At 42.4% G+C, this 24,255-nt stretch overlaps 1 protein-coding gene across 3 annotated transcripts; it reads right to left on the bottom strand.

The window, feature by feature from the left end:
- On the bottom strand, window positions 1-24,254 carry CHD1L (chromodomain helicase DNA binding protein 1 like). 3 transcript variants are annotated; one of them, XM_065829202.2, is made up of 23 exons: window positions 24,061-24,252; window positions 22,706-22,818; window positions 21,839-21,945; window positions 19,881-19,995; window positions 18,322-18,353; window positions 16,163-16,244; window positions 14,751-14,913; window positions 14,244-14,399; window positions 13,537-13,629; window positions 13,012-13,108; window positions 11,516-11,589; window positions 10,306-10,416; window positions 8,612-8,726; window positions 8,012-8,165; window positions 6,752-6,917; window positions 5,266-5,411; window positions 4,738-4,901; window positions 3,795-4,003; window positions 2,664-2,762; window positions 1,835-1,905; window positions 1,462-1,576; window positions 1,104-1,212; window positions 1-410 (listed from the first exon to the last, which is right to left on the bottom strand). In XM_065829202.2, the coding sequence occupies exons 1-23, from the start codon at window positions 24,155-24,157 to the stop codon at window positions 335-337; spliced, it is 2,664 nt and encodes an 887-aa protein (XP_065685274.1). In that variant the 5' UTR covers window positions 24,158-24,252; the 3' UTR covers window positions 1-334. The 3 variants fall into 3 exon arrangements, with proteins under 3 accessions (XP_065685274.1, XP_065685275.1, XP_071665447.1); XM_065829203.2 differs by lacking the exon at window positions 10,306-10,416 and having other exon boundaries at window positions 24,061-24,254; XM_071809346.1 differs by lacking the exons at window positions 5,266-5,411; window positions 6,752-6,917 and having other exon boundaries at window positions 24,061-24,254.
- Between the last annotated feature and the right edge of the window lies 1 nt (window position 24,255).

The following is a 24,255-nucleotide window of genomic DNA, read 5'->3' as shown; positions in this document are numbered from 1 at the left end:
TATAGCCAAACTATACTTTATTCCAAGCCTTAGCAATAACTTAATATAAGGGATAATAACAGACCATCAGTGAAAGTTTAATTTTCCACCTCCAAAACAGATCTGGGATTGAGCCAACATCCTTATCTGAAGACTCTTTGAACTCTGAAGCAGTCTCACTCCTCTCCAAAGCCACTAACAACATGTAAGTGTTCTGCCCAGTGAAGGCAGAGAGATAGAGGAGCAAATAATGGCTGTGTAAACCATGTTTCTGAAGTGGATGCATACAGACTGACTGAGCGATGTTGAAAAGATCCTTGGCTTTTTCACATTTCTCAACGGAATTACTACATCTTCATGGCTTTGAGACTGTCATTGAAGATGAATATGGTTGTGAAGCAGAAGAGCCTTTATTCCTAGGGAAATAGTATCTAACAAGAAGTGTTAAGGAAATGCTGTTAAGCGTCAAGGAGTGCCAGACAACACGTCCACTAAGAGATTCACCAAGGAAAGAGGCAGAATGCTCTGAATACTATTGTCTTTGTTTCAGGTTTTCATTTTCATAGAATTACTGGCAGTGGCAGTATAGCAAACATATGTATTCCTAGAGAAGTGACAAAACAGAACCTCCTTGTAAACCTCTGTTTTATTTTCTGTAAGGTGAAAACAATGAGCTGTTTTGTTAAAAAAGCCTGTCCTAACACGCACCAACTCCACCATGTTGAGCCAAGGAAGCAAGTTATCATTTGTGTGGTACTTTGTAATGTTTTTTTTCACATTTGCTACTTTGAGTCACTTCCATTATTCTGAAATTCCAGGCATCTGCTCCACAGAGGTGGCACATACAGGTAAGTTGATGGCTGTCAACAGAAGACCAGCATCTAGTCCCAACAAATTCTGACAGGCATACTGAGTCACACTAATTGGTCATTATCACCCAAGACACTAAGTCCTCATTGTGCAATGAGTACCTGGATGAGAACAAAGTCAGATAAAACGAGTTTCCAGCTGGACTGCAGCATCTGTGCCCGGCCTTGCTTGCTTGCTTTGCACCTACCAAGATATTTAGGGGATCGTTTCAATATTAGATTGTGAACCAAATAAAACATACTGCAAAAGGATACATAAGAGTGGGGATACCCCGCGTTGCCAAGTACTTTTGGATGAGTCGTTCGGTACCATACCAGTTGAAACCTTTTGTTGCGTACCCAATACGTGGAAGATGAACTGTTGCTGAGAAGGAGGGAACAGAGAGCGCACATTCCTTAGGACAAGATACACATATAGAAAGCGATGTAGATAAAGACTTCAAGCTACCCAACAAGAACAGAATAAATAGATTGGAATACAACATATCTGCCATGGGGATCTCACTCTTACTTCACTTCAGAAAAAACAGTACAGGAGAGGTGGAAACTGGTCATCATCTTTAGGTGCAATCACACGTGTTAAGATTCACTGTTCTACTGCACAAACACTTACCATTCCTTTTCTTGGCTGCTAAATAAATCTTCTTCAGGCCCTTTTCCAAAGCAGACAGCTTAATGCCAGACAAGTTGTTGGACCGATCCCGGTGTTGAGCTACAATCAAGGCCAGCTAAGGAGAAAACACACAAAAACATGAAATGGAGTCTATATACAGCACTAAGAGACACAGTGACAGCTGCTAGAAAACCACATTACTATTAGCTTTAATAAATGAGAAAAATATTTCCTTTTCTCTAATGTTTAACTGCAACTTAGCCCTGTTCTGTATTCAGTACCATTATTATTGGGAAAAGAACATAACATTCATTTCACACAGCTTTAAAAACACATGGACAGAGCAAGACAAAAAGGAGCTTCACATCCTCACCAAGTCTTGGCCTTTTCTCTTGGATTTTTTATCATCAATCGGGAACAGCAGAGTTCCTCCTAACTCCAGGTCTGTCCAGAAAACAAGAAGAGAACAACACGAAAAAAAATCAGTCCTGAAGAGTCAACCGTGAATCAATGCAGCAGTGATTTCACTGTCACATTCTGTATTCTCTTTGGCTTTCTTTGTCTCCTCATGATGTTTTCAGCAGAGTCAGTCCCTTTGCCCAGGCAAACAAGACTGATGTTACCCCACCCAAGATACACACACATCCCAGTTAAAGACCACAAATGAAGAGACACTGGGAACAAGAAGAAAGCATCTCCCAGGAAAATAGAAAAAAACAGATCCACCTTTCAGCAAGATGTGCATTCCTTACCAACTGCAGGTATCTCAAAACTGCTAATACATGCTCAGGAGAAGGTCAGTGCTTGGAGAGAACCAAAGGCTGAATACTGCCTGAGGTGACTTTCATCATTCTTAAAAGAACTTTGACAGAAGATAAAGGGCTCTTTCTTATATAGTGAAAAACATCCCGTGAATAATGAACGAGTTTGGTTTTTTCTTCTTTTTCTTTTTCTTTTTTTTTTTTTTAAATGTCTTCTAGCATGGATCCAAATGACCAGCCCCTATGCAGAGTTCTCAGACTCATAACAAGTCAAGTCAAAGCACTGGCTATATTACTACTTTCAGAACTAGGGATGCACATATCTAGAGAAAGACAAAAAAACATGAGTATGAAGGTATCCAGGCACTACAGTCCTGCAACATCAGTGGGATTTCAGCTCTTTCAAGTACCTTGGCCTAAGGTCATATTTTAATCTCTTACCTTTCATCTTTCCTGCCATCTCATATATTTTCTTTGGCTGATCAGAACGAGCCTCCAGAGCTGTAAATAATCCACCCCTTCCCCAACGGCCAGAGTCATCTACAATGAAATGACAAGTTACACTCCTTTTAGAAAGTAAGGCTGAAGACCACCCCTGCAGGAAAAGGACCTACTCTGTACAAATGGTTATCAAAAGCAGATAGGAGAATGACACACAAACTGAAGTCAGCTGGTACTGAAGGGACCATCCTGGAGGATAAACTTCAGCCTTTGAGAAAAACAAACTTCTGACAGTTCCCTGAAAAACTCTGCAGGAAGAATTTCACTCTTATTGTCCACCAACAATGCCCAAACAAGCACTAACCGTGGCTCTGAGCATATAAACCTGTTGGTATCCTTACATATATGCATATAGGTGTATAGAGCATGCACTACTATGTCTCCACATCGGTGCCTTGGGCTTCCCACAACTAGGTGCTTGTTACTTGCAGTCTTTTACTTGGCATTTCTACTTGAAACACGAATTTTTGTGCTGAGTTTAACATAAGCCAGAGCATCTTAAAATGTTCTGCTACAGCCCTGGCCAGAGAGCAGCTCCAAGACTGATCCAGGAGGAAAGCTGTAACCTGAATTTCTCTCCCTCAGCTTCAGTGTCCTTAAATTAGGAGACTAGCCTAGAGCTGCTGTACTGTCAGTGTTGAGAGACAAGCACCAAGAGAGAGCAGCTGTGACCTCAGCCTCTGGAAATGTGTGTCTCTGCTGACTGTATAAAGGAAATTATTTCAATATCTCAGTTCAATCCCTACATCTTACCAGGGATGAAGAAAAGGCCCTCAACTCAGGAGGTACTACGTCCATTTGGCCACAGGCATACAATTTCAGGCCACACGGGCACCTTTCAAGAGACCCACCCATAAATCCAGAGAGGGCATGAAAAGACCCATGTACACCTTGCTAGTACTTGTGTGGGTTGCACATGGTGGAGTAGAGTCTGTATTGCCTCAAGATAAAAACCACTCAAATCCAAATTATTTCAGTCTGGATGGGAATTAGAAACTACTGAGCTAGTAGGGATGATTCAGCCCCCTTTCCCACCTCACCCATCCACATTCCCCTTGTTATAAGTTGTACCTAGGCAGTGGACAATGATGGCATCCTCCTCTTCTGCTTTGGGGTGGGTGACATCTCCCATGACGTACTTGATACAGTTCAGGTCTGCATCTTTGTACTCCAAATCCACATTCAGCCCAGCCTTATCCTCCTCAAACGGCTCCTCAGATTCACTTTCCTCTGAAGGAAGGCAGGTAGACGTGTAATGATTTGCCTCCCACCAGGCCATCCTGAAACAAAAGATGATGATGTTCAATGAAAATAAGAGTTGGGGGGATGCACATTGGTTTAGATCTTTGCAGTGAAATACAGGAGACCCAGACCTGCCTTACCTCTGCTCCCTCCCCTATGTTAGACCAGAACCAAGTTTACCACAGTTGCTATCTGTGATATTAAGAGCCACATGCCAGTGTGATAAGCCAACTGCAGGCATGGAAAAAGTGACCATATGACAAAGGGCAAGGAGCTACTCAGAGTGGTGAAAAGGAAGAACATCTAGGAAACAAGGCGGAGTAAGTTAAGACATATGCCACAGAGCCACAGAAGCCAGGCCAATAATTAGGGGGGCAAATGTGACATTTCAGAAAGCTTCTCCCACAAGCTCACTGTACATTCAGACATGGGGTTCCTGCTCAGGCCAGTCTCTATGAATTAAATTAGATGTGAAGTCAGGCAGTATATTCAGAGGAAAAGAACCTTGCTAGGGGCTCAAGCCTTTTTTTCCACCTTCACATCCTTATGTTACGCAGTTTGAACACACACAGACAGAAACATCGTGATGTATGAAATTAACTCTCTCGTGAGGGTGGCCAGAGCCATTTTATCATCTCCTTCCCTCATCCCCAGCCACACCTGCCAGAGTGGATACAGACCACAACTTTTTTTGTCAATCAGACACACATTTCTAGAGTAGACGATAACAGACATCAGCTTACAAGTAGTAGATACAGTACACAAACCATACTTTTTCTTGTGTTCCGCCTCTGCTTTTGCCTTCTTCCTTTCCTCTATGAGCCTTGCTCTCTTTGCTGCTGCTTCTTGGCGCTTCTTCTTCCTAGCCTCCAGTTCCTCTGCGCTCAACAAGTGCTTTCTCCTGGTTGACTGTTCCCGGAGGCCTGTGAGAAGGGTCTGGAGAAAGAAAGAAGCACCATGGAAACAAACTGCTCATCTCTAAGCCATATCTGGTATCTGCCTTAACCTACATTCCTTTCCCATTTGTGTACTTGTTCACAGACCTTAATCATCAGATCCCAATTGTCCCATAATATGTGGTTTTGCGACCTAAGTTTTTATTAGAGCCCTGCACATGATATCTCTGATTTGTTATCAGAATTACTGAATTGTCAAGCCCTCAGATTAGAAGAGCCACATTGACATCCAGATCTTTTAACATTCCTTCTGCAAGCTGTAGGTAAAGAGAGAAAACTGTCAGCCTCATTTTCCACAAGCAAATGAAAGACCATCATGTGCCTTGTCATGTCTTTTGTCTTACATTTGCTTTGTTCCGGAGAGCTCTCCCTTCTTTACTGGTCTCTTCAGTCAAGGCTTTCTGAAGATCCAAAAGCTGATCAAATGCTTTTTTGTCTTCTCTGCTGGGTTCTTTTGAATAATCTTTGCCTTCGTACACATACATGTGATCTTTAAAACACAATTAAAATGTTTTAAAAGTAACTGAAAGCCACTAACACCTAAGTATACAGTGAAAGAAATTTGGCTTCTCTGTAACACTGTTCTACACTCAGCAGAAGAAGTTGTTCAGTCTCATCATATTTTTTGTATAACATGTCAGCATCATATAGAAACAACAGAATCAAAATTTACTTCCTTAGGCAAAAGCTTTTCATTTAAGTCATTTATTCTGGCAAAGAACCTTTTTTCCTATTTCAGTCAATTAACTATTTGAGGTTGTGGCTCCACCATTGTTCTCTTTGGTCATTCCATCTTTGCCAGTAGCAAATTAATTCAGCTGCGCTATCTAGTTACAAGCAACTCTTTTAAATGGATAGCAAACATTTTCTTTGGAGCTCCCAAACAAAATAAAAGCACATAACTCTGGCAACCCAGAGTAACTGCTCATCAAGTGAGCTATTTTCCCCAATAACTTTTACACAGTGTGCCCCTGATGCTCCTCGCTAAATTACCAACAGAAAATACCACTCTTTGCTAAGTCTCAGCAAATAATTACTTGTTGCCAGCAACTGCTGCAGGATGGACAATCCCTAACCTCCTGGGCCATATTTCTGCTTCAGTCACAGATCTATATTTACGTGTCACTTTGTACTCAAAACAGAAATTCAGTCTTTCTCACCATGACATTAGAAGAAGGGAAGTATCCTTAGAATTTATTCTCGTGTAGTATTGGGCTATAAAAAATGAACCAGAATTGTGTGACATTTGGACTGGAAGTTGGAGTACTGAAGACAAAGTGGGTTTGTTCTAGTTGTTTAGACACCATGACTCTGCATTTCTAATCTCACATTTTGGAATTTTTTAAGGTCATTTCAACCTGTGATTTTCATGGCAAATAATCTCTTGTTTGGAGATAAATACAAAACACCTGCTATGTAGACTTTCCTTAAGTTATTGTTATATCTCAGTTACTGTTACATCTCTAAAACTATAGATATATCTTAAAGATTCTTTGTGGGAAAAACAGCAGCTACAATTTGAATACTTCCCCTTTTCTCATTAATTTCATCTTAAGTCTCAAAATATTTGAAGCACATGAATTCAGCCCCCCAGCCACCAAAACTGGGCAAGTATTGTTACCATTAGTGTTCAAACAGGCAAATAAAGACACAAAAACAAAGAAAAAGACCAATAAAAGCCCAGAAATAAGGCCACAAACAAAATCCAAGTCACATACTTAAGTCCACTGTTCTTCTTGTTGACTGAGAAATACCACGCTTGCCTGAGAAAATTTCTCTACCAGCACCCAGGTGACATGCATTTCATAGGTATTTAGATTCTTAACTTACTCTCTGTATCCTCCTCTTCACTCTCTTGTTCAAGTGGCAGCACAACATCCATTACCCATTTCCCTCCTTTTGTCTCTCCAAGGATGTTTTCTAGCTCCACATCCTGTACAGTGCTCCCCTCAGAGGAGAGCAATTTATCCAAGCCAAATTTCAAGATTTCACTCAGCTTTAAACAAAGAGAAGGGGAAGTTCAGTATTAATATCTCCTAATTGCATGTCAATCCCGGTGTCTCAGGCTTCTCAGGCTTAAATGCAAAGGATGTGCAAGCACAGAAATCCAAGCCTTAACGTTACCTGTCAAAATACTTATGCTTTAACACGTCTGGTTCTCCCAACACCTGATGGGGCAGGCCCCATAACATATCTCCCTCAAACATAAACTCATCCAGACTTGAACGATCACTTTTGTTCCCGGCTAAATGACAAAATAGCATTCTACTGACTGAATTCAAGCAGCTGTCTTCAATAGGCAGAAAGAACAGGCTTGGTTTTGCCCCCAACTCCTTTAAAACAAAAGCTTAAATACCACAAAAATCCATGGGGAGAAAAACATCATCATGGAATTTCCTACGGGCTCAGTTCCAGTTCTCCCACGGAAACTGTAATTGCTGAGATACATGCTGACAGGGCTGGGAGGGGAGTTGGCAGGGGAAAAGATACACTAATTCCAAACCTCTCCTAGGTTTAGTTGCATATAGGGGATGTTCTACCCTAAATGTCACTTTGCTTGAGGTTTTCAACCCAAGTCCTTAGCGCAAACCTCAGCTTTCAGGTCACAATTCTAAATCATGCCCTGACTCCCGAGACACTATATTTACCAATAGGTCCACAGAAGGTTGACCAAGTTTCAGACCAGCAACCCAAAGCTGACTAAGTACTTATCATCAGGTCTGTTTGTGAGAGAATAGCAGATAAGTTCTAGAAACAATGAGTCAGCTTCCACTTTCGACTTATTAAAATTAAAAATAAACAAGTAAAACAAGGAGAGGTTCTGCCTTCCCCTGTTCTCCAAGAAAAGACACCCTTTTGCAACAATGGATGTGCCTCAAAATTGTAAAAACTGTCTGCAAACGTAAGATCTCGTCTGGACCTGTGATATCATTTTGGTGCCTAAGATATGCAAAAGCTGGTAAGTCAATGTACATCTCCCCCCAAACAGAAGTGTTTGGCTAGGTTCATATCACACATAAAGATAGAAACACTTTTGAACATTCCTAAAGACATTACCGGAGTCAAACTGAGGATAGAGCTCTATTTTACCTGTAACTCTGGTGCTGCCGGAGGCTTGGGTGCTCCCAGGGCAAACTGACCCCCTTCTACAATGGCATTTGTCAGCCGGAGCTTAGAAGCAGCTCTTCGGTAGATTATTTCTTCAACTGTATCTCGCCCAATCAGGCGGATAATTTTTACAGGCCTTGAAAAGTTTAAGAAAATTCTTATTATTTTCTTCTTTTTTTTGATGTGCACTAAAGCTGTTTCCTTGCATAGTGCACTATCCCTTCACCCACTCCTTTGGTAAGGAAAAAAAGGCAAGAACAAAATCAACAAAAATAATCAGCAGAAATGTAATGCTGATACAATCACTTCTCGACAGAGGAGAAATCCTCAGTGTAAAAGGGCAGGCAAACCTCCAGATTCCCTCTCCGCCTCCAAATCAACAAAGCTCCCACCCTAAATGCATGACAAGGACAAGACTGCACAAGGCTGCAACAGAAAAACAAAGACATAAAATCCTCCCTGCTCTCCTTCATTATTCTTCAATTTACTGTACTGTAACCCTCCGTTTCTTATGGACAGGGAAAGCAATACTGAGAGACCGAGAGAATCAACAACCAAACCAGAAGTAGCAACATTTCTCACTTGTGCTGCCCAATCCGGTGAGCTCTTGCTATTGCTTGCAAGTCATTTTGCGGGTTAAAATCACTGTCAGTAAAAATAACTGTATCTGCTGCTGTCAGGTTCATGCCAACGCCGCCTACAAAGAAGGTCACAAAATATGTCACCAGCAGAAAATAAAGGAGAAGATTGAGAATTTATGCTATGCAAGGTTCTGTCAAATCTGATCAACTCTAATTCAAACTATCTCTCAACCCCAAATCTAAGTCTCATAAGGGTCTAAAAAGGTGGGTAGGTCTTCCGTTGCCCACTTCCAGCTTTCTGCAACAGCCCAAACCCAAGCTGTTCGGTGCAATACAGTAAAAAAATAAAATAGGGTGCAAGTGAGCCAACACGAAGAGCACTGCTTGTCAAGACCGTTGAACATGGCTATTCTTCAGCTGACAGGCAGATTAACCCAGCAAGGACTGCCTTCACCGAGGCTACAAGAGACTGCTCAAGTCATGACTTAGTTGCAGCACAGAATCAACTAGGAAATACACTGCTGAAGCAGTGGAAAACACCAGGCTCAACCGTACAATAAGCAGAGCCTAGGTATTAATATGACTTAAAGTTTTTGAGGTTAGAGCATGGGCTCTCATGGAATTAAAAGAAAAAAAATACAGTTAATTACATATTTTACAATATCCGTTATTGTGACTACATACTGTAGCTAAAGAAGGGAGAGCCTGCTGCCTTACATTTCTTTCAGGTCATGCCAAGTACCTCTTCACAGTAACCAGAACATACCTGCATGTGGAGACAGCCATGCACCTCAAATCTCTGTCCCTAACAGTGATGGAATTACTGTTCCCAGTTGAATACGAAATTCTTTGGACAGACATAGAAGAGTAAAAAAAACCATAGTAAAAAACAACTCTGAGCCTCACTGACAAGGGCAGGGAGAGTTCAGGCACTGTGGTGAGAGACACACTTATTCCTGCCATCCAGCATTAGGTGCTTCTCTTCAGTCTCTCCGTGTACTCCCCTGAATGCACTGCAGCATCACTGGAGCCAAGCTCACCCAGGAAAGCCTGATCAGAAGCCCAAAGCAAAACTGAGTTCAAGTTTGATGCCTGAGACGAAGCAGTGTGAAACCCTCCTCTGGAAACACGCCTGCCTCTGCACTTGCTTGAATAGAGAGACAGGGAGGTTTGAAACTGTAGACACAGATCTGCCTGAGGAGCTAAGAGGGGAAGAAGCAGAGATGCAGTCCCATGGTGTTCTCCACCGTCTCAGGAGAATAAAATGCTCTCATGTCAGTCTGTCTGCCAGCTAGAGAGCATGTCCATGTTCAGCGAACTCGTGAAGCGATTCCACCAGCTTACTTAAAGGAAGTCTGTTCCTGCCTGAAGTCTGGTGCTTGCAGAAATAAGATGCTAGTAAAACTCCTTAAGCTCAACCTGGCACAGAGACAGGCATTATGGGACTTGGAATTAAAAAAGTAACTCAAGTGGCTGCAATATAAAAAGTATCTTGGCACCAGCTGCTGAAAGAAAAGCAAAGAAACCAGATGTCCTAGCTGAGAGACCCAAGTTCAGGATGTGTCTTGTCTCACTGAAAAATCCCCCACATGAACAGGCTCTGCAGGATTCAGAACTCCCCAAAATCCTGCCAGAGAGAGGAAAAGAAGAGTGCAGAAACAAGATGGGTTGTTTGTCTCTCCTTTCCTTACTTACCTGCTCTGGTGCTCAGCAAGAAGATAAAGATGGGCTGTTGACCAAAGTTCTTAATGGCAAGGTGTCTCTCTTCACCCCTGACAGAACCATCCAGCCGCTCGTAGCTATAGCCTTTTCAAACAAGCAACATGTATGTTTCTGAAATTCTGTCTATGCTCTTACCCTCTTGCCTCATTTGCTATTGTCTCACTGCTGTCCTGAATCTTTTTATGCTAAATCCTCCTGCCTTGATTCTCATTTTATTGCCGTCAACTCCTTCATTCTTTCCTAGTTAAATCTCATATAGAATGAAGTAGTGACCTTGACTTCCAGATTGACTGTCGGCAAAGGGTAATTTAGCTGATACTGAAATAGAGACCCTTCGCATTTAATTTACTGCTTGGAAACACAGCAGGAAAATTCAGAGCCAAAGTAAAAGAACGTTAGCACGCAGTCCCGTTTCAGACTATGTAGTGCTGGCTGTTGGCCCCACAAAACACGCCAACAACCGTTGGATCCTCCTTATGCAAACTCCTTTAATGTGCACTTTCCTGTGAGCAAGCAGTATGGGATATGGCCCTACATTTGGCTTTATCCTGCATTATTAGTTGTCCAAAACCATAAACACCAAACAAAAGCCTCTTTCATAGGAAATCCTAAGTAGGCATGGAGCCATGTGGATTGAAACAAAAGAAAATGTCCCAAGAACATTGTGGCAACCTTGCCAAAAATGGTCTGATCCAACCTGCCCTTGCAGACATGTCGGTGCCCCACAGCCAGCAACAGTTTTAATCAAAAATTAATTTCCTGGTATGAATGTGGCCCCATTTGCATTTTGTGCTGGACAAACTGAATCTAGAGCAAGCCTAGTGCCGTCAGTGCAATTACTTCAGGACTCAGGCCCATAATTGAACACAGGTATATAATGACATATTGCTACCCTGCCATCTGTTAGCTCCATTTTATTGAAGAACCAAAGCTGAAACTACTTTCAAGAACAACATTTAAGTGCCAGCTCATTACAGGCAGATGGTAACATAGCAAAGAGCTGAACTCAAGACCCTACAATTTACAGAGCCACTGCAAGAATATGGTTTCTGTCTACTAAGAAACAATAAATTCTAATCACAGTCCTTTCTCAATCCCAGGCAGATGAACCAAAATCAGAGGAATAATATATGGCAGAAATCATGAGGATAAATCCTCTGCTGCCAAAGCACGCAGAACATACCTCTGTAGTCCATGTAGTCTTGCAGGATATCAAGCAGTTGAGTCATCTGAGAGAAGAGCAAGACACGGTGGCCACTGGAAGAAGAACGTGAGACACCATGAGTCTCAACATACTGTGACAGCACTCCACAGGGTGGCAGAGGGGTTACAGTAGCTCAACCAGTCAGTGTTACACAGCAAGACCTCATCATCTCTGTACACTAAGCCTCACAGAGTCACGGCCCATTTCCTCACTACATTCTCAGCCCCACATCCAGATGCAACCAATCGGCCTCATCTGCCATCATCCGTTGTCATGTCTAGAGTCTGGAGTCACAGAGACATGACAAGGTTCTGGCACAGCTCTGCTGCTGGCTGGATACAGCCTGGTGAGGATCCAAAGAAGCCTGTCTAAAAGGATCCTCAGCTTCAACCTAGTGTCATGACGTCTTCCTCACCGCACGACCTGGCACCAGACTGCTCTCAAATCACACACTACAAAGCATCTTAGATGCTGGGAAAATATAGTATCAACAGCTCTGTGACAGTGGAGCATTTCCTCCTCCAGCAAATGACCTTCGAAGATCAAACTCTGCCTACAATCATGTATAAGCGAGACATCAACTCTCCTCCTTCTCAGCTGTAGGCCTCAGTGCTCTGTTTAACCAGACTTCACTGTACAGCAAGAAGTGGGCGTTTCAAAGCCCAGGTTTTGCACAGGGCTGGTCCTGTGGCAAAGACATTTAAGGGAGAGGCATCCACTCACAAAGTGCTGTACAGCAGAAGGACAAAGACCTCCATAACCACATTAGAACTTCCCAAGGTCTGTTGAAGCTCTGTCCTTTGGAAGTAGTCAAAGGGAAATTTCAGCCCAGTTAAGAGAGAAAGTAGAATTTGTGTCACACAGGAGACACAGCTTCAGAGACCGCACAAGAATGCAAACGGCAGTTTCATTTGTATCCCATCTGAGAGCTGGACATAAATACCCAAGGTCCTCAGGTTCCAGGTTTTGAAGTCACCAAAGCCTGGCACCAGGAGTTCTGAATGCCATTCCCAAAGCTGAAGTTTCAGCTTATTCTCAGTTTTTGGTCCACTCGAATTTCTTTTTCACATTTGCTGTGTGTTCTGTCTCCCAGGCTAACACAGATGTGGCAGCACAAATGAACCCAACTGATGTTGAAGCCATTCTCAGGAAGCCCACAGTCAAACCAGATATGCTGAATACCAGGTCAGATGGTTGTTTTCCCAATACGAGAACATGTGAGAGATTTGGTGAAGTGTTTTGAGAAATGTTTAAAGGGAAGCTGCAAAAATCTTTTAGATTCCTCTACCACCTCCAATGTAGCTCCCTGTAGTGAAATTACCTATTTCAAGTGGTCAGTAACATGCAATAAATAGGGCAGTGCTTGCATTGTGATGAATATCTGCTCAATATATGGCTAAAGAAGGTAGTTTGCCTTCCCAGTTTACTTCTTTATGTCAACCCCACCCTATCTTCCTCACACCAACATGACATACCCAGCATGCAAGAATGAAAGGAGTTTATCCAACAGACACAGCTTGCCACTGGCTTCAACAATATGCTCTCCAATCTCAAAGGGTTCTGGCTCAACACCTGGAACAGAAAGGAATTCCAGAAGTAGACATAATACTATGAAAGTGTTATAACAACTCAGTGGTCAACCTCAGTGTATCTGCACTGCCAGCTATTGCCAAGCAGACCCCCACAATGCAAACAGCCTCAGTAGTTCCCAAAAGCATTTTGATTTCATTGTTTCTGTGAGAGTAGATGCATCGATGAGAAAACAAGCAGAGAGCTGCAGTAAGAAACTCAGACTTCACGCAGCCCCCTTACTTTATCCTCATTATTGATGAACTGTCATATGCTGGAACTGGTCACAAACTCACAGCTGGTTCTGATTCGAGTACAACATTGTTTATTACTTGCTGCTTCTAAGCATTACACTGCCAAGCAATAATAGAAAAACATTGTGTAAATCAAGAAACTTATTTCTATTTCAAGAGCGAGGAGTACTTTCTTACCATTGAAAAGGTATGGGTGGGCAACACACTTCCGAAGCTGAATTAAGACATTCTGAAGAGTAACCTTCCTTCCTGTTTCACTTTCAAATGCATCTGTAACAAAAAGCACAGAAAAGGATCTGAGCAGGAAAGCCCACACTCCATCAATGGGTGTGACTGGGAATGTCTGGGCGCCAAGCGCTGCTCTGCAGAGCTTCAGTACTGAAGTATCTCTCTCTCTGTATATGACATCTGCATTTGAATTTCCATCTCACAACTAACACATCTATTTTCATGGACCAAACAAAATTTCTCTCACATTTTTTGGACAAGCCTTTAAAAAAAGACCCTGATGTAAATTACTACTGTTGGAAAATTTGTAGAGACCTACAGATCCAAAACTCCCTGTACCACTCTGAACACAAAAACATGGGATAGGAGCAGGCTTACCTGGCAATAAGTATTTTTAATTACAGGCTGGCCCAAAGCAGAATCCTGAAGCTACCCACCCCAGTGCTGCAACAGCTCAGCTCTATATTAATATATCTCTTATTTTATCGCAAGATAATACTGCAAATCAAGCAGTGCAAAGCAGTGAATTTGGCATGTTCATTCTATGCATATTCTGCAGGCCAAAGTATCTTCTCCTTCAGCACAACAGAGCACTGATTTACAAAAGGAATTCATGTCGTTTTTAAAATTAGTTGATAGGGTTCAAATCCATTTACCTAGATCTTTCGTCAAAATGGCCTTGTAGTACTTCCTTTGCAGAGCTGACATTCCATGGTACAGAACCACTTCCACCTTCTTTGGCAGCTCTGCAGCTACCTCAGACTTGACTCTTCGAAGCAAAAATGGCTGCAGAAGATTGTGCAATTCTTTGGCTATGCAGAGGCAGGGAAAAAAAAAAATCAGAGGAGATTACTGCATTAAATGTATGGAATTTATACAGTACCTTCACAACTACACTTTCAATATAAATGCATAAGGAACTTTACATCTATTAGTTAAATGATTCAAGCCCAGTTTTACAGATAAAATAAAACATAGCTGCATACTTTAAATATATAAGAGCTACATTAAGGTAAGTAATCATTACTTTCAGTGGTTTTGTTTTAAAGCTAGTCAGCATTAACAACAACAACAAAAGGCAAATAAAGGGGACACAACATGTCTGCTTCCTAGTCAAGAAAACAGCTGGTTCTGATACAAGTACAATATTGCTTATTACTGACCTGGCTCACTCTCCTTTTCAATCGTTTGGTAATAATCAACAAACTCTTTCACTTGTTCCCTAGGAAAGATGTCAGGCTCAATAAGGCTGAGTAATGAGTACAGTTCCTGGAGGCTGTTCTGGATTGGAGTGCCTGTGAGTAGCAGGCTGAAGCCTACTGAGAACTGAAAGAACCAGCAACAAAACAAAATTATTAGGAGAAAATATCTGCAATGTTACTTAATAAACAGCTCCACCCACACCACTCAAACTCAACATAAAGATGACAGGTGGCACAGAGCTGCCCACAGAATGCTGCAAATGTCTGCCAAAACCATCCATGTATGGTGTGACAGTCAAACAGCTCCACCAAACTGACTAGGATGGCACCAATGCAAGGAAGACAGTGTAGGCAAAATAAGAACAAAGTACAAAACAGACACCATTAACATCCTTGGATTCATGCACCCTACATACTGCATGCTCAGTGTTAGGTAATGAGATGACTGGAAAATGCTGTTGGAATAGGACAGTGAAATGAAACTGTAAAAGACTATGTTCCATTTCTATTTGCTGGCTAACTGGCAAACTGGCAAACACAAGCCCGAGTTGCTTACAGCAATCCTTGTAAAGAGACTTGGGGAATATGGTTAACTGTGAAAAAACACAAGTCTTCTCACAAGACTGGTGATAGAAAATACGTTTGGAGGAGAGCTAAGGTACATGATGCCCATTTCTTTGTGACTACAACCAAAGCTCCTGAAATACAGACACCATGGGCAATACATTCAGAAGATATAAGACTTCCAGGAATTTATTAAAAAAGTATTTTTCAAAATGCTGTACTTCTTTGTTGATGATGTGAGCCCAGACTTAATGCCCATGTTTCACTGCCATGACAAGAAGTGTAGCCTTCAATCAGGCATCCGTTGTACTTTGACAGGGTGCTCTGGAAGCCAGAACAATTTAAATTAAAAAGGATGGCTCCAGTAAATGGGACAATGGAAGTCAATAGTTCACGACTGGATGTCCCATGAACCAGGCAAGCGTTCCTTCACTCTCCCAGAGCTGGAGATAAGACTCTTGTTGCTTTATATTGTCTTAGGTCAGTCAGATTTCTACCACTTCAGTAGCACAGCTGTGGTGGGGCACTATGTATGGCTGCTTTACATTTTTTTGGTCTCTCAAATTACTCCAATATGTCAAGCCCAAATGTGAGTCAAAATGCGAGATAAGCTCTCAATACTGCCCATGAAAAGCCAACTCGACAGGCCTTAATCTGTCTAACACTAAATATGGGAATCTGTTCACCAGCTCTGATGGCAACTGGTTGTGGCCCAGAGCTTAATAAATACTCAGAGGAACGGAGAATCTATATGCTATATTGAAGAGAAAAGAGGCTTTAGACACTAAAAGATGCAGGAGTTATTTTACCTCAGAAAGCGTCTTGTAAAGCAGAGAACTTTGATTTTTCAGTCTGTGAGCTTCATCTACAACCAAGGCAGCCCAGTTAAAGCTGAAAAAATACCATTTTCAGTTAGGGGCAGACAATTCATTCTGGTCAGTGCTAAAACACTGAAATAAGCAGTGGCACTGCTTGGCTGAACTTGAGATGGTCCTATGCCATGAACCAAGCAAACATCACAAGCAGAGTGGGAGGAATTCACAAGTACTGTTTTTTCAAGAACCAACTCAGCTTCTTAACTGTAGTCTGGATGAGGTTTTCTGAAATCAAAACTAAGTAAATTCACTTGAATTTGTTCCTTCTCTCTCCACCCCCATTTCTACGGGGAAAATGACATAAGCACAAGTTAGTCAAACATTTAAGGAGGTCCACAATTTGCAACAAGAGATGTGAAACTAGGCCCTTGCACCTGTGCAAAAGCCCAGCAACTACGATCAGGTAGTGATGGCAAAGTGATTAAGAGCTTTTTGCAAATCACCCAAGACAGAAGCTTCAGCACGTCCTGGACTTTATACAGCTATATGCATCAAGGATGCTGCAGAATCACTGGTGACCTAGTAGATTCACTAGGCTTAATTTAAACCCCAGATCTTTTCAGCCCTCAGTGTTTGTGCCTGCTTACCACTAGGGTTTCAACTCCCACATCACAGAGTGATTTCCATATGGCTAAGACTGGTTGATGGGCAGGCAAGAGAGGGAAAGCATGACCCTCCAGCTTTTCTCACCCACACACTTCTCTTCCTAGTAGAATATAAGGGCTGGAATCACAGGGATCTACATTCTCCTCACATCTCTTCTGTGTCCTTTGATTCCCCTTCTTTGCTTTTTAAGAGTGGTTTTATACTGCCAGGACAGTAAAATGTCATTTTTCTTATTCTACAAGCTCAGCAACTGAATCTCTCCACATTACATTAGAACAGGGCTCTTGCTCAACTCATTTGTGTTGTTACACTGCTTATAAGGAATGGTGGTGGTGAGACATCTGGTAACTCTGACCCGCCTTTAAAAAGAGCTCCTACAGAGAATAAGGTACAAATGATTAGCAGACACTTTTTCCAGAAGGAATACTAGAGGGCAAAAAAAAAAAACAAACTTGAAGGCATGGCTTTGAGGTTATGTGCTAACCTTACAAGTAGGAAATTGCACTGGAGATGACATTTGTATGATACTAGAGCTAGTTACGTGCTCTCCCTAGGTACTACATCCCGTGGCTAAGCTGCAAAATAAGCAGGATCATATGCAGCAGCACAGGACATTATATGAAACTGTAAGGACAGTATGGCCATGGCTACCTTTCATAAGGCCTGGCTTCTACCACAGGGCATTCATTGAGCACAACTTTCTGTTTCCACCTGTGGCCAAGGGCAGGTGCTTTGCAGAAAGACAACAAGGCACCCATAGTGGGCCTGACTAGTCCTGAGGTCCAAAATTCTGTCAGTGGGGGCCACTGGGCTTCTGCTTCTACAAAGATCCTGAGCCATTCATGACCTCTGGTTGTCCCCAGAATGTGACACAGCACCTAACCACTATTGCAAGGCATTGGCACTGTTGCTAAAAGATATGAAAATTCCTGCCCACTTCAACTGTCGGCTTCTGTAAAATCCTGCATGACCATGACAATACTTCCTGCAGGCTGATCTTCAGCTGTATAATCAGTCTTGCTAGAAAGCATAATGCTCCATAAACCCTCCACAGTTATGACTGGTGGCAGAAGGCAATAAACTTCAGGATATGGTATTACCATATGATCACTATAGTATAATGCAGGTCAATTTCAGTAAATTTTGCATCTAATACCTTTACAATCTGAATCTTTGAGAGATCTCCTCTGTTCTAAATATCAGTCTTCTGAACTGATATTTAGTATACTGCTATAAGCCACTATGTATCATATTATTTTGCATTAGCTGGCTTGAAAACTGTCCTTGGGGGAAGTTCACATACACCTTAGTTGACATTAAAGATTCTTCACTGAAATCTGGCAAAGGCAAAAGCTCTAATCACAAGCAAAGAACACCCTTGGCTCTTGTGAAACAAGCATGGGATCTCACACACATACAAACATACGCTTAAGGAGTCACCGACAGACATGCAGAATTAAATTTTAAAAAACTAAAACCAGACTCACGATTTTAGAAATGCTGCATCTTTCAGACAAATCTGCAATGAAAAGAAATGAACTGTGATTCATGAGAAGTTAATATACCAGTTAAGAAACAGAACATCTTTTTGTCTATTTACAAACTATAGTGGAACAGAGCAGAGTGGAATGAAACCACTTACTACCTAAGGGAAGCAACATGACAGCTGTTGTAACAACAGGCTGTTGTGATCCTACCTTTTAACACTTGTCTGGCAACACACCAGAAGTAGAACCTCAGAGAATTAATGAAAATTTACACACATCATAAATGCTCTTCACTTCTGTAAATTTTTCATATGATTCTCACTCAGTAAGAAACACCACACACCTTCAGCATCGCAGTCTTTTGCACTCTAACCAAACATACGCTTCAATGGGTTACTCTAAGATATTACATCAGCCTAATAGTATCCCAAAGTGCAGACATTGCTTGCCCAACTTCAGATTCATAGGAAGAGAAATCAGGTCACTCAAGAGAAATCCTTAAAAAGCACAGAATTTTATCATTAAAAGCAGCAGAGACAAGAAAAAATCCTAGCTAAGTGAATATTTCAATACAGACAATTGCCTTCTTGGACTTGCTTCAGAATGAGCACCTCCATTTATCCCATTTAGGACAAGGGTTATCACTGCTACCCACTCCCACTTGTGCAACATGGAAAAAGATGCAGGTTCAGCGTTGTCAGCACAGGTCACACAGCTCCCAGTGGGAAGAGACCATAAAATACTTAAAGAGAAGGAAAGCAAAAAGGCAAAGGAAGATCAGAAGAGGAGGAGGGGGTCGGAACAAGCTGTAAGAGACTCTTTTAATCAAATTTCAAGTTCATGTGTTTGTTAAGAGATTGTTAAAATAAAACCAAAGTGTTGGTATGAAGTAACACCCAAGCGGGACTCATAACAGAAAAATAAGGGCTTTTTCCCACTCCAGATAACTAAGCACCAGATCATGCCAAGTCCAAAGCAGTGACCAAGGAAGAAACCCTACTCTGGTTGGTTCCATTTACAGCGGGACAGAACCTTCTTAGGAGACCTCTGATCGGATTCTGCCCAAAGTCCTATCAATTGCAACAGGAATCTCACCATTTTGCAGTCCAGGAATGAGAGATTTGTCTGAGGAGGGCATGCTGAAGAGGGCACAAAAAAGGCAAATGCTTTCTAACTGTTCTTGCACTGCTTAATTAATAGAATCTTAATGAACATAACACGTGTATATTTCTATTAAATATTAAAGGTCTGTAAGGCGTTATACAAAGACAATGCCTTTGTCTTTTTCCATTTAGCATTAGTTAAGGATGGACATGTGTCTGTTTTCTTTACTCAAGGTGTGATACAGCTGTGCAGTAAAAACTGAATTAGAGTATCTTAGGGACACAAAATCTGCATGAACTTAGATGAGTTGGTGAAATGGGTTACAGACTAGAAAAATCACCGAGGAAGGTTAGAGACAAGTAGAGAGGACAAGACATGAGCTGGGTGGTACAGAGCAATGGAAAAGGCAAGGAAAAACCTGAGCCCTCCTTTCAAAAGACAAAGGTATCATGTACCTCATATGTTGTCAAGAGTGCATGGAAGTGAGATTGTTCTTTCAGGTTCTGCTGCAGTTTGGGTCGTTCCTCCTTGTTGCCTATGTATGTCACGAAGGAAAGTCCTGGAGCAAACCTGTTGTCAAGAGAAAGACAGAACAAAAACAGTGAGCCTGGTCTTTCATGTGTTTATGACCCTGGACCCCATTATCAAACATACCTACTGCACAGATAATGAGAACCTCCTGTCCACTACCCTACCCTCCTATGAGATGCATGTGAATCTCAAAATCTAACCCCTTCCTGACTGATGTGCATCTCAGGTTGGCACCTCAACTCCTGGTTCTGGTTTGGACAAGTCCAAAATAAACTGTGTTGTTCTATGTCTTGAAGTCCAAGGCAGATGATTGAAAACCAGTCTCATGGCACATTTGCTATCCTGAACTGAAAAAGCTCATAAGAAGCAGGTGAATGAACACAGTTTGCCTAGCTGGGACCAAAGAATTGGCCTAAATCATGCTAAAATAAAGGCAAACAATGTTTGCTGCAAACAGGTCCAAGTTAGGGCCTCAAGAATCTATCCTCTTCATCAAAAAAGCAGATAAAACCAGTTCTACAAAGGAAAAGTTGGGATCTTAAAATTCTTCCTCATTTAATTCCACCACTGATATCTGCCTAATGTTCCTCCTGGGTAGCTGTTCACTGCTGATCTATGAAGGGAGGCATTTTCCCCCAACTATTCCAACCGCAAGTCTATCCAAATAAGGCCAGCTCACTTCAGAATGTAACCTGGATGACTTCAGACGCCAAGAGACAGCACTGCCCAACACCCTCTCTCTTAAAAGGAAACTTTGGGTTCCATCTTAATGTATGCATTCTGGGCACAGCATATGTGCTATCAGCAGAGTCACTGCACCCCAGTGAAGATGGATTGCATGCACAGATGTAATGTATTTTGCATGCACATATGAGCATGCCAAGAAAGACACTGGGTCTTACCTTTCATCATACAGAATCCTGGCTGTCTTCAGCAGATTTTGCCTAAGAGAGGCTGAGCATGGCGGATTACAAACCAATAAAAAGTACAGAGCTAGTGGGGGCATTTGGCCTGAAAGTCAGCCTTTCTTTTTCATAGCTAGCATGTTCGTTATTTGGATTTAGTTTGAGAACAAGAGATAACACCCCAGCACAGAGTTAATGTTTTTAATTGCTCTGGTCTGAGTGCCAAGAACTTTCTGAGCTCTGCTCACAGGTGTGAGGCATCGAGGAAGGGGGCGTGGATGGGGCAGAGCTTGACTGATAATCAGACTGTTCAATAAGAGCATTCCATCCCATTAGTGTCATGCTTCAGATTTAAGGAGAGCTGCTCTTCTGGGTTGCTCCCCTTTTCTCTTGGTCTTCTGCTATTTCTTGTTCTCTCTGGGGTGTAGCTGGGGTAGGTCTGTGTGGGATGTTTAGTCTAGCTTTTCCTGTTTTGCGAGGCCTCTGAGCCTTTCTGCCTTTTTCCTCTTTATTTTTTGGTGTTGGGGACTGGCTTGCTGGGACTGGCTGCTCGGTTGTGGATGGAGTTTGTGAGGAATTGCCTTGAGTAGCTTTTATTTCTATTTGATATATACATATATATATTTACTAGTAGTGTATTAGTATTTTCTTATTTTATTAAACTGTGTTTATCTCAATCCAAGTTTCTTCCTTCCCTTTCGATCCTCTCCCCTACTGGGGGTGTGGGGAAGAGGGTGAGTGAGTGGCTATTGTGGTTGTATTGCTAGCTCAGGTTAAACCACAACACACATATACCACAGCATTGTAAAGGTTACGCATTAACTGCAAGTGGTGTTTACATTGGTCTGCTGTTTTGGTAGCTTCCTATTTTACTTTTTTTCCTTTTGAAAGGAAGAAAACTGTTGGACTGAGCTCAAGAGAATCTTTGCAACTTGCTGTGCAAGAATACGATGAGCCAGACAACTACTGAAACTTACCTCTCCAGTTCCTCCTTCCAGTTGCTCAGAACAGACAGAGGACAAAGTATCAGAAATCTCTCTTTGTCTGTTACTTTTTTTGTCAAATAAAGAAGAAGAGAAATAGTCTAAAAGGCAAAAAAAATATTTTTTTAATAATAAGAAAAGGGTTAAACCCAATAACCTGAACCTGCCTAAACTGTCTCCCTCTTAAGTTTTTTAGCTGGTTCCCACCAGCTCTCTAGCACTAAACACAGCTAAGAGAATGTCAAGTGAGATCCATCATCAGGGACAAAAAAGTGACCTTGCTATCTGGAGCCCCCTTCCAAAGACTTTTCTCCACAGTCACAAACAAGAAGATCTACCATACATAATTTTTAAAACTACCAGTTCGTTATTTAAGACCCATTGAATACTATCAGCTGAACCAAAGCACAAACATTCATTTTCCAACAAAACTGAAACCCATTAAAAAACCTACCAAACAAAAAAAGGCAGCACTGAAAAATTTACACCTGTAAATTTTAATCCCTGTGTTGACAAACACAAAAATCATCCTGCTGCATGTTCATCAAAATTACATCAACCTCTCTTTACTAACTATGTATTGTCCCTTCAGGTCTGCACACTATGAATGACACATTCAGATGTCCATCTAAAATGACCATTTATCTTTTTACAAAACACTGAAACCTTTTTGGAGTGTCACTCAGGACCTCACAGGGATTTAAAGTGATTAAGAAATGAAAGAATGAGCTTTCTCTTTTGACTATGGACTTCAGGATAGGGCTGTGTAATTGACCAATCATTAGGGTGATTTTCCTTTCATTCTGGAGAAACATTGGGCTAAATTAGACAGAGATCATTTTCCAGAAGAAGACAACACACCTGGCAAGTCTTCCCAAGACCCATCTCATCACCCAGGATACAGCCATGCTGGACTTCGTAGCATTGCACCAGCCAGTTTACACCTTCTATTTGATAGGGACGAAGCTTAATGCCTGGGAATAAAAGAAATTTGTTATATTTACATAGTTATCCAATACACTCCATACACAATTAGACCTTGAAGCCACCAGAAATGGGTCCTGCGCAACCAGGCCTTCCCAAACAGCAGCCTTGTGAGAAAAGTTTTCAGCAGAAACTGGTTTACCCTGCTGGAGAACAGAGACACCAGTGTTACAGTAAACCCATTAAAGTATATTCAGGAACTTGTACCCACAAAAACGCCCCAGGTCATTACAAAAGCCTGTACAAGGAACCTAATCTGATATTTAATCTGCTACTTTGCATTCCTAAAAGACAGCTTGATTTTCAGCTCCAGCCACTTTTTAAAATATATAAATACTAGATCCAGGGACACGCTTTAGGCTACCAGTAACAGTCTATCTACTATTGTATAATAATCATTTCTCCACAAGACGTTATGCAGCTTTCCTGCACTTAAACTAGGGCAGACCTGAACTGTAGGTCACTGTAGCTACTACCACCATTGCAATCCTTATTATAGGGCACAATATGTCAAAAAAACCCCACCAAACAAGTCAAGTAGGAGTTCTCAAGATCCTTCCCTGTACCCACACTCAAGCGCTGTGTGTTGTTAATAACGTTGCACCATTGCCACCCTCTCATCCCTGGGGACACTGTTGAGTGGGTGAAGTAACTCACCAGCCCGCAGGAAACACAAACCCAAATTGGCAGGGGGACTGAAATAAGGGCTACCTGCGGCTAAGGAAAACGTGCAAGCAGGATGGATAGCCTGGGCACTCCACTTTAACATCTACCCTTCGGGTAGTGAAGAGCACTTCAAAAACATTCACACTCAACACCAATGCACGCTGGGGCAGACAGACGTTGCCCTGTGGATCAGCTCCGGAAGCACAGAGGTGTCTAAGGCTGCACTGGGACACCGCACGGGTAAAAGCCGGGCCCAGGGAGCCAAGTCCCGGGCCTAAGCTCACACTTAGCTGCAAAGCCGATGGGCGCACGACTGACCTGGGGAAGGTTTGCATGGAGCAGCGAGTACGGCAATACCACTCCGTGCAGCAGCTGTAGCGCACTTTTACACGTCCAAGAGCCACTTTCATTTATACTTTGATTTATTTCAGGCACTAAGGCTGCTAACACAGGGCCCCTCTGTCGCCTCCCGCCATCCTCGCACGGAAACCGACCCCGCGACGCGCGTTACCACTCCCTCCGCTCCCACTTCCCCCCGGCAGCCCCGGGTCGGGCGGCCCGCTGACCTGTCAGACCCCACCGGTGAACGTCCGCCTCCTCTACGCCCGGACTCGCCGCCTGGACGCTGGCGCCGCGGCGAAGCGCCTGGAAAAAGCGGGACATGGCGGTTGCCGGGGGCGGGATGGAGCCGACGGCTTGCCAGGCACCAGCGCTCACGGCATTACTCCCGCCACTCTTCACCCAGCGGAGCGCAGGCGCCC

This window comes from Patagioenas fasciata, chromosome 1 (assembly GCF_037038585.1).
Source record: "Patagioenas fasciata isolate bPatFas1 chromosome 1, bPatFas1.hap1, whole genome shotgun sequence".
NCBI classification, from domain to species: domain Eukaryota; kingdom Metazoa; phylum Chordata; class Aves; order Columbiformes; family Columbidae; genus Patagioenas; species Patagioenas fasciata.
This window is presented reverse-complemented; position numbering and strand designations above follow the sequence as displayed.